Genomic DNA, 11,212 nt, shown 5'->3' with positions numbered 1-11,212 from the left:
GTTAAAACCAATTCACCCCCTCTTGGTTGTTGTGTTACAAGCTTCTTTATCTAACAAATTCAATGTAGATGGTTTTTTTCTTGTAAACCGAGGATGGCAAGCATTAGATGTGTGCTTCAAAATGAGGAAGGTATGATCAAAATTTTATTTTCTAAACATGTTAGAATTGCTAATTATAATGAGACTGTGTTTTTAGCTATTAAAGAAGCTTTCTTGATTTTTGTTGCATCAAAATTGATATCTTCTTATAGGTTGTTGATGGAAAGTGATTCCATTAATGGGATGAGATGGGTTAAAAAGCTAAGTTCTACTCCATGGAGATTATGTTCTAATATGAGATTTATCGAATTTGCTATGTCTAACATTGCTAGTTGAGACATTCAACATACACTTCGATAAGCTAATCAAATGGCTGACCAGTTAGCAAAAGAAGGGGTGCAAAGAGAATAGGAGTCATTGTTGTTTTTCAAGTATAGATTCGGACAATAAGGGCCTTTATGTGGTGGTTGGGTTATTTGGGCTTTAGATGTATTGTATATATATTTGGCTTTTTGTATCCTTTGGTTTCATTTAGACTTGTAAAACTGAAAACCTTTTTTTGTGACTTGGTGCAATTATGCTAATAATATTCAGCTCTTAAAAAAGATAATTAATAACGGTTGTTCGTATGTCATCAATATTGAGTGAAAAGCTCATATACAAGAGAGATATATATATATATATATATATATATATATATATATATCATAATTTTAATTTTTGACTTTTAATTTTTAAACTATTAAATAGAAGTAAAATTTCAAAAAATAAGGTTTGAAGATTCTGAAATTTAAAAATTTCAAAACTTATTTTTCAGGATTTTATTTTTTATGATTTTTTAAAAAGTAAAGATCAAAATTGAGCTCTTTAAACAAAAAATAAAGTTAATAAAAGAAAAAACTAACAAATTCGAACAGAAGAAGTATATATTTCCTCTCGCTGAGTCAGCTTTGACCACGGCATATCTATAGTTAGCAATCAAATCATGGTTCGTCAAAGACACACTCGAGGAAATGACAGGAAGCTGTTTTAGCAAAGCACCCAAACAAATAAAAACAAGAAAAAAGAAAGGAGAGAGCAGATCTTGAACCGAGCAATGGAAACAACTCCACGTCAAAACGAAATTCAAGACAGAAAACGACCCTTCACTTCAACAAAATCAAAGTGGGTTTTTTGTTTGCTGATCACGCGATTTCTTCATATATGGCTTATGTTGTAGTATACTATTATCCTTTCTTCCCAACTGGGGGTTCTCTTTTTCTTTTTCTTTTTTCCCTTCCTCCCCTATTACTTAATGTTTATTTCTGTCCTTAGTTCTTCTGCTAAAAACTGTCGACACATCTTTATCACTCTCTCTTCGCAGTGAATATCTGTACGGCTTGAAGTGTAATAATGCAGGAGAGAACGCTGAAGCTGAAGTTTCAATGTTTCATGCATGGAAGGGGATGTCTTTTGTGAAAGAGACGTGGGTCTGAGTTGCATATCATATTATTTATTTGCTGTTGACAAGTGTGATTTTATATGCTTTCAGGTAATACACATTTGTCTCTGACTGCATGCTTGGCTATGTGAAAATTAAGCATGGAAAAATGCTACATAAAAATAATAATAATAATAATTTGTTTAAAAGGCTAAAACTAAAGCTGTTAAGGGGGCCGGGTATGTTTTTTTCATTTGTACGTGACCTGCTCTGCTGGCTAGGGCTATGCCCTGATGAGAGGTCAGTGGAGAGTGAATGTAGGTCGGACCATTTGGGAATAGCAACAAGAATGTTCTGGTCCTTCTCACCACCACATATATCAAACAAAAACCCTTGACTGATGCATGGATACATATGCTTTCAAACAAAAAGTTACTCTCTCTCTCTCTCTTATTCCTTGTTGTCCTTTTGCGAGGGCATGGAGCACCATTGCATGTCATAGTGGATCTGTAGTCAACCTTTAGAAATTATAAAGACATTTGAGGATACAAATATCGTGTTGAAATTATAAAGACAAAAATGATATTTGAGTTAACCTCTAGAAATAATAAATAAATGCAATTCATTGAGAAACCCTGAACAACACATTCAAATCCATCTTGATCATACAGCACTTAAAGAATTTTTTTCCTCTCTCCGTGGTCTCCAGAAGAAGACTTCCTTCTTATGCATTTTCTTCTATTGTTTCTGTTTTTAAAGAAACTTTAAGCTCTTTATTTTTTTTCTTTCTTTCCTTGAATACATGACAGAAGGCATTGATGAGAAGAATAATGGTTTCTGTTTTCTTTCTGCTGTCGGTAGGGTTGGATGTGAAGCGTGAACCCTAATATTCTGCTTATAGGTTTTCAAACTAAATCTTATAAACCGTACCTGCAGGATTTTATGTCTTGTATATCTCATAGCCTTTGAAATATTGTACCCTTGTCATTTTCAACACGACAGAGAACTTCAAAAGGGGTTCCTGAATCATCAACTAATAAAATCTACAATAACTATTTTACTAGTGTTTTAGTTTGTCGAGCTGGCGACCTATTCATGAGCTCGGCCCGCTGGTGCTTTGAATATTAAAGCCCAGGCCTGGTAAAGTTGGAAACACAGTCTTTTTCCCATGCACTTGATACAATAGCATTCAGAGGAGAACATTTTTTAGCTGATTTAAATCATTGAGATGTACAATTGTCCCGATAGGGGAATACGAATTCGATCATTCAGATTATTACTCTACGTGGTAAACTTCCAGGATTTAGCAATTCAACTGCATTAGTAACTGATCCATATAAAGAAAAAAAAACGAATTTACAATAGAGGAAAAAGTAAGCAGTTTCATTCCAGAAGACATAAGAACGTTTAGTGAACTCCAGAAACATTGGAAGTTTATAGTCTGCAGAACAGCTGGTTTGGGAACTTCAATGCTGGTCAATAAGCTAGGTCGCCAGTCTAGAGAAAATGGAGTTCACTCAACCCTTAATTCTGACAAATGATATAATGATGGAAGCATTACAACTTCCCTCAAAGCATAATTCAACATCTCCAAATCCCTATTTGAGCATTTTACTGAGAGCTAGTTTCCAATCATTTAAATTTCACTTCAGCCTATTTTTAGCCCCTTTCCTCTGTTGATCAGCCGATGTGCCTTTATATATCACAAGAATATGCAATTGAACAACCATCACCAATCATCCATATGTTACGATGATGTTCCTTCTAGTTTCATTGAACCAAATTTAACATTCACCAGCTCAGCAGCTGCACGGGCAGCTGCTATTGCACACTCTGCAGAGGCAATGGCAGCTCGAGCTCTTTCCAAGACATCAGATGGTCGAGATGTTGTCTCTGTTTTAATGTCACTAACTGAACCAGCTGTACAATTTTTGGCTGAAGGCTCAATTTCACTACTAGTCAACAAGGCCGCCTTGCTCACAGGGCCAGGAGCTTGCTGGTGTTGAGATGCCTGTTTAGCATTGGTAAGTAGAACAGGTTTCGCCCCATTAGAAGGTGAAGGTTTAATAGAGGCTTGTCTAATAATAGATTGAGAAACTGCAGCCTCAGCGCATACTTGCTTTGATCCAGCCTGCAAATAACATCAAAAAGCCAATCAGACACCAGAATGCATGCATGTGTGTAGGTGAAAGGTGCATATGGTGTCTGCAAATTTCATAGTAAAATTACAAAGTATAAGTTGTCATCTTTTGATTACAGTTTGCAGTAATTATTAACAAGAGTCTTAGAGGAAGTTCTTCAACAGGAGAAACAAATCCACATAGCCAGCCCAATATAGTTAGGATTGAGGCGTCACTGAGATCAAATGAGTCTAATATTGCATTCATGCCCTATATCTCTAGTTGGCTAATCTCTGATTTGTGGACACAAACAAAGGTCACATGTTTCACACAGAAATGGTATGTCCAATGCTGCTATCCTCACAAAGCTCTAGACTCAAGGACACAACAGAATAATTGGGCTTTTATAATTTTTTCTAAAGTAAACATTTATATCTAACCATGTTTTGAGACTCATTTGCAAACTAACGCTGCATAATAGAGATTGGCAATATCAAAAATGTGTACAGAATTTGGTTAAGTGTGGGATACTGATACTTATAGAGTAGATGACACCTAACATTAAATCAACACATTTTGATTACTTAAAAACCCAGAAATTTCATTTTGATTATCTCAACTCATACTGAGTACTGAAAACTATTACATCCTGAGATTTCACTTTACCAATAAGATGATACCTTTTCCTACTTTTTTTTTTTTGTGTGTGTGTGGTGGTGGTGGGGGTGATTGATGGGAATACCAAATTAAATAGGCACAACAGAACTCTCTAAGCAATTTCTGCTATCAGAGGCAGAAACAGCAACAAGAAGCATGCATAAAACGGCTTCTAGCAACTGCTCCCTAACAGCAGTATATATATCAAGAGCATGGAGTCATGAACCAGAAATATTTCCAGAAGATTAATCTATGCATAGTCCACAGAGAAATAATCTGAAACATAATTTTGTAACTGTACCAGCAAATCTTCATGCTTTTTGCTGAACTCTGCTTCAGTGCTAGAAGAATCCCATTCTACACTGTGTTCTTGGGCTATTTCCTTCAAGACTTTGAGCCTTATCTCTCCTGATGGAGCACTAACTGAGAGCTTTTCGATTATCTAAATGACAAAAAAAAAAGAATCAGAAATGGCATATCATAATAATCAAGCTGCAATCTCCGCCACTGTAGCAGAAACATCACACCTCATGAGAGGAAAAGAAACATCACACCTCATGAGAGGAAAAAAACTAAGTGAAATAAAGATAATTAACTGCACGGTTGACACTTGAGTCAGGACGAAGCTCAGACGCAGCAGTGACAAATTCCTTTCCATACTTTGTAGAAAACAAATTCTTGATCTGCAACAAATCAGGCACATCTGAACATCTAGGAGCAGCAAAAATTATGCTTGCCACAGCTTCTCGCAATTCTGACGGACACTCCCTGTTATGTGGAAGACTTGTTACGATAGGTGCTCAGATTGTACTCGGAAAAGGAAACACTTAATTCGACATCTATTTTTATTGCAAGGCTACAATGGGTACACAGATTGCGCTAGGAAAAAGAAAAGCTTAATTTGACATTTATTTTTATGGCAAAAAAAAAAATGAAATTCTTGGCTAAAGCAAATGACAATACAATTAGAATGAGAATGACAGAAAAGTGCTTCAACCATAGCTTGCTGCAAAATCAGGGAGTAGTTTGTGTAATAAGATTATAATACAGATACATACATCTTAGAAAAAATATGTGGCTATAGCAAGGACATGCATATCACACACACATTATTAGAACAATTGGAAAAGAATCAGAAGCCGTTGCTCACGTGCACCCACAGTTGATTAGAACAATTGGAAAAGAATCAAAAGCTGTTGCTCACGTGCACCCACAGTTGATTTCTTCAGAAGATACTGCTAATGCATTAAAGCTATCCATCAGGACTTATTCCTTTTCTTCAATGTGGCAATTGATCTAACTAAAAAAATCTGTGTTTCTGCTCCATTATGAAAAAATGCATTTGCTTCTTAGGTCACATTAGAGTTAAAGAGAACCAATATTTGTCCATACATCATTTTATACTTCCATTATTGCAATGTTGATTATAGCAGCACTCTTGTAAGTCAGTAGCTTGTCTGATGTCATGAAATCTTTAATCCTGACATGAATTTTAAAGGAAGCAAATTGTCCATATTGAGATGAGCTATTTTCATGAATTAGAACAAGCAAATGGAGTACAATAACGTCACTCCTCAATATTATTTGTATGTCCTGGTGCAACATACCATGCTAAGTCAACGTAGTAAAATAAAATACTACAATCAAGTAGATGGATCCACATAAAATAATTAGAAAATTTTATCCAATTGAAAGATTTATTATACTACCGTATACTTTTTTTACCTGTAGACGCCAAATTTTGACTAACTATTATTTTTAAAGTACTATGCTACAGGAAAATTACATCAAGGGCATTCCAAGTGCGGAAGGGCCTTGGGGAATTCCAAACGCAGAAGTACCCAGGGGTCTTCCAAGCGTGGAAGCGCCTAGGGCGTTCTAGACGCAAAAGCACCCAACGCGTTACAAGCACAGAACCACTTAGGGGTGTTCTACGCATGAAAGCGCCCAGAAGCATTTCGAGCACGGAAGCGCCCAAAGGCGTTCCCAGCACAGAAGCACCTAGGAGTGTTCCAAGCGCGGAAACACCTAGGAACAAGCACGAAACAGCTATTTGTATGAGGAAGTGAAAGTAACTCAGAACAAGTGGCAAGATTCATGAATTACTTCACATTTAGGATGTTCTAAAGAGCTTGGTTTGGTAGTTTAGATATGGAGACAGTTAAAAAGATTTCCTCTTAACCTTTCCTTGAAGTACATGTGATTTACCTCTTTTTCTTTTTTTGCTCCTTAAGAATACATGTGGTGCACTATCAAGTGTCACAACTCTATTACTCAAAACATATGCCCACTACCCAATCACATGGTCATTCTTTTAATATCCCATAAAGCGTTTTTTAATTGTTTTTCCATAACAAGCACATTCTTCCATGATTGAACGTATTCTCCTAACTGCTCCTAAGAAAGTGCTCCTGTTCAATATAAATATGAAAGGCTTGAAAGTTGGGAGGCAATCAGAAATCATTAGAAACCGAATAGAGATTATACGAAAAGCTCTCTCGAGACTCTCCAAGCATTCTTTCTATTCAGCCTTCCCATTTGCCGTAATCTGTCGCTTCCTCCACCTTTTCTCACCCCTCACCACTTACCACCCAAAGCACTTAAGCTTCAAGGACTGCTCCAATCTTCCTCTCTGCCGCTTCTAGCGCATTCCAATTCACTCATTGCAACACGTCCTCTATTCCTATCAAAAGAACCCTACACTACCATCAACTCAAGTTCTATGGGCCTTCATCACATTATAGAACGGCCCCAAACTAGAATTTATATAGTCCATGCTGATGCATTTGTTGGCTTTCATCGCATCTTACCAAAGCATATTAGATGACTAAAAATTATGTTGTCTTCAATTCACACAGCCTGAGACAATGAACTTATCTCACCCCCTACACTACCATCAACTCAAGTTCTGTGGGCCTTCATCACATTACAGAATGGCCTCAAACTAGAATCCATACAGTCCATGCTGATGCATCTGTTGGCTTTCATCACATCTTACCAAACATATTAGATGACTAAAAATTATGTTGTCTTCAATTCACACAGCATGAGACAATGAACTTATCTCATACTTGTTATACAAGCATAATCATACCAGCATCCTGATTTAATCACACTTATTACTCCATTTCTGATTAAAGCTGTTCACACTCTCTAGTGATCAATGATAATGCATCCATTCAGAAGCAGTTCTCCACATTTTTGGCCCCCTTTTGGTCCAATGTAAAAGCAAACAAATCCACAATGCTCAATACTGCAGGACCACTGATATGAGTGCCCTATTACCGGGCAACATGCAATCGCTTTTCCAAAGCAGTTCTACTTTTCGTGTCCCCAAAGTTTGCACATTCATAGATACTTGAAACATAGGTCGAATTGGGTATTATAAAGTTGTTTACAGGGTAACCATCAGGCAACTGCCTCTCTGAACTTTTGAACCTAGAAATATTCATATTCTGAAGCATCCTGTGATACATTTGAGGTTTTATCCAAGCACCGACTTCACACCAATAACAAATTTAGGAAACTAGATGCAGGAGGTTATTATATGGATTTTTCATGAATTGATCAATTAGAAAATATCAAGAAAAATTAAAAAAAAAGATCTAATAAAAAAATAAGACCAGAACAAAAATTAAGATGTGTTATAAAAAGATCATACATAAGGAGAAAGATCATGAGAAAAATATTATTAAGGTTCTGGGGTATACCCGGTAGATATAGAAGATGATCATATATAATGATTTCACCAATTAAATATGTATCAAACAAACATTACTCAAAGACAATAGGTAAACAGTGACAGCCATTGAAATAGAATTTGCAAAATTGTACTTGTACTTCACAATTCACAAGCAAGCCTGAAGACTAAATTTCATTTATGTGCACGTTAAGCGATAAAGATTTCAGCCTCTGGCTTTGTTCATCCAAGGTGTTCAAGTTTAGCTACAACTTTAATCATGAAAAGCTGCAGACTTCAGATTTAAAAGAGCATGGCACAAACACTGGAATGGATACAAATAATAAACCATTATGCGAAACCAATGAAATAAAAGCCTGAGTCCTTAAAGTCTTTGACCATTGTACTTACTTCTGGCTTTCAAGAATAGGAACGCGTGCAAGAACAAACTCACAGAAAAGCTCCAGTATCTCATATGCAGCCCATATATTCTGCTCTCTGATTATATGTTCCACCTAATCCCTCAAACAAAAACAAAAAATATGGCAATTAAAAGCATTAGCCAATAAAATGATCAAACATGAAGTCAGAAAGGGTACCCGAATTCGAGCAATTGGTTCTTGGCCAGCCTGCAAAAATTGGGCTATCTCTTTTCTCATATGTTTGAGCTGCAAATCCCTCTTATTTTGCAGCAATTTAATGCGCGAGATTGCCAAGCTCAAGCATGTTTTACTACAAAATTATACCAAAAAAACAAAACCCATAAATTTTAGCGAGAGGGAAACAAAGATATTTAGTCTTCTGCATTATATATGATTTAAATGCAGAATTATGTCGAACATAAAAAAATTAAAAAAAAAAAACAGACAGAAAGAAAGAACTAACCATTTTGCACCAAAAACACCTCTATTAAACAATTGGTTTAAGAGAGACATTTTATGACTAACCAGAGGAGAAACTCTCCGTTGATGATTCGAACAGGATCTTTTCTTTATATGATGAATTGCAGAGAAAGTCAAGTCTATCTATCATAAGGCACCAAATGCCACGTAAGTGCCCTTCGACGAATCGTTTCTTCTGTAAGGAAACGCGTTTTTAATTGCCACAGGTGAAAGATCTGTCGGTTAATGAAACTTGTAAGCATGTCAGAGTCCAAGTGTTGCGTAAATATTTGGTCAGTCTTTTATCCCAACTAAGTGATTTGGAATTTGGATCCGAATACTATACTTTCAATAAATAAATCTTCGCAGTTTTATTGAAGTATACCTAAAAAAATATAAAGTCAAAGAATTGTCAAAATGTTAACGTAAATTTAAAAAATTTAAGATAATAAATTAATTATATCAAATAAATATATTTCTTTAAAAAAATTAAATATTTAAATTTATATTTTTGAATTTAAAATATTTAACGACTTATAAATTTTAATTCATAAAAAAATAATAAAGATAAAAATAATTATAATGAAAATTAATAATTGAAAAATCTTGATTTTAAACACTAAAAATTAATGTTCAAAATTATAAAAGTATAGCAAATATTGACATAAAACATGTGAGATTTAACATAACAAGTCAATTAATTCAAATAAACATAATTTGTTTAAACTTAAACATTAAAATTTTTATTCTCGACTTTAAATTATTTAACGGTTTACAAATTTAAATTTATAAATGAATAATAATAAGGATAAAAATAATTATAGTGAAAATTTGTAATTAAAAAATTTTTACGTAAACTTATAAAAATTAACGTAAAAAATTATAAAAGTAGAATATGTATTGTCAAAATATTAACATAAACATGTAAGATTTAAGATAACGAGTCAATTAAGTCAAAATAAATATAATTTTTGTGAAAATTAAATATTTAAATTTTTATTATTAAGCTAAAAGTATTTAACGATTTATAAATTTTAATTTATAAATGAATAATAATAAAGATAAAAAATAATTATAGTTAAAATAATTATTTATTAAACTAAATTTTTATTATAATATTTATTTAAAATTATTAGTGATGAATATTTTTTACTTGAGAATATAAATGTAAACAATTAATTTTCATAAAAATTTTATTATTCTCTTTTTAACTTATTTCCCTTTAATTAATATTTTTTTTATTTATTAAGGGTTATTTAAGTTTTTTCTTAACATGTTTGATGAGTAAACAGGTTGTAATTTTTTTATATTGATCAATGACTGAAAAAAAAAAGCTTCTAAATTGAATGGCTCTTATTTATAGCCTTACAAAGAGCAAAACCTAAAAAGCACATTTTTATCTTTCAACTTATTCCTCTTTAACTTAAATCTTCATTGATCATTCATATCTTTGAGAAAAATCCCATTTTTCTGATTCTAAACTTCTTATCAACCTTTTTAGAGGTTTTCAATTAGAGATTATTTAGAATTTATTGTTGTGTTGGTCATACTTCTAAGCAAAAAGTAAAAGAACTTACTAGATCCTTTAAAAACTGTCATCTTGTGTAAAGATTGTGTTTGAAGTTACTCTTGATTGTGGAAAAGACATACTGTGAAGATTATGTCTGATCTTATTAAAAGACATGCTATAAAGGTTACAATTGATCTTGTTGAAAGATAAACTGATAGTGGATTCAAATTTCTTGAGAGAATATAAACACTGGAAGGTCAAACCTTTATAAAAATTCTATTAAGTACTCTTTGTTTTTTTTTTTTTTTACTCTTTACTTACTGATTTCATACTTTGTTGTTTCATTGTCTCATATTTCTATAGTCATTGGAAGGCCGAATTTCTATAAAAATTCTTCTGGATACTCTTTTTTTTTACTCTTTACTTATTGATTTCATACTCTGTTTTGCTTTTTTATTCTCTCATATTTCTACTTCATCTTCAAAGTTTTTCTAAAAAGAGAGAATTTTTATTTAACAATCAATTTACTCCCCTCTTGGTATTTATCCTTCTAACATTTGAAAATTCTTGAAAATAAAGTTAATAGTGTTAAGTAAAAATGTAACAAAAATAAATACATAGTAATTAAGTAATGAATTTTAAACTTTAGGCGACAAATTTATGTACATTTTTCTTTAATGGCAATACAAAATTTTCCTTATCTAAATAATGTCCTTTTTTTTTGTTTTACAAACTTTTTTGTATGTGAAGGAATTATGCTTCCCTAGGATATAAATTTAAGCTCCACGAACGAGTTTACAGAGTTGTAATATGCCCAAAACTATAATTAAAAAATGTATAAATTAACATCACTATTAATGGAAATGTGGCAATAAAACCTATATTAAAAAATAAAGAACATGTACA

At 33.2% G+C, this 11,212-nt stretch overlaps 1 protein-coding gene across 1 annotated transcript; it reads right to left on the bottom strand.

The window, feature by feature from the left end:
* Positions 1 to 2,796: 2,796 nt before the first annotated feature.
* On the bottom strand, positions 2,797 to 8,963 carry LOC18609235 (Regulator of Vps4 activity in the MVB pathway protein). Its single transcript, XM_007044260.3, has 6 exons — positions 8,801 to 8,963; positions 8,515 to 8,647; positions 8,327 to 8,430; positions 4,833 to 5,004; positions 4,538 to 4,678; positions 2,797 to 3,590 (listed from the first exon to the last, which is right to left on the bottom strand). The coding sequence occupies exons 1-6, from the start codon at positions 8,848 to 8,850 to the stop codon at positions 3,207 to 3,209; spliced, it is 984 nt and encodes a 327-aa protein (XP_007044322.1). The 5' UTR covers positions 8,851 to 8,963; the 3' UTR covers positions 2,797 to 3,206.
* Between the last annotated feature and the right edge of the window lie 2,249 nt (positions 8,964 to 11,212).

The sequence above is a fragment of the Theobroma cacao genome, chromosome 2, assembly GCF_053813885.1.
Source record: "Theobroma cacao isolate CCN51 chromosome 2, ASM5381388v1, whole genome shotgun sequence".
NCBI classification, from domain to species: Eukaryota; Viridiplantae; Streptophyta; class Magnoliopsida; order Malvales; family Malvaceae; genus Theobroma; species Theobroma cacao.
This window is presented reverse-complemented; position numbering and strand designations above follow the sequence as displayed.

Excerpts from the sequence above, each read along its gene's own strand:
- LOC18609235 (XM_007044260.3), bottom strand. The coding sequence starts at position 8,850 with ATGTCTCTCTTAAACCAATTGTTTAATAGAGGTGTTTTTGGTGCAAAA. Across the intron at positions 8,431-8,514 it reads AACCAATTGCTCGAATTCGG|GTGGAACATATAATCAGAGA; the intron begins GTACCCTTTCTG and ends TTGAGGGATTAG. Across the intron at positions 3,591-4,537 it reads AAAAGCATGAAGATTTGCTG|GCTGGATCAAAGCAAGTATG; the intron begins GTACAGTTACAA and ends TGTTATTTGCAG.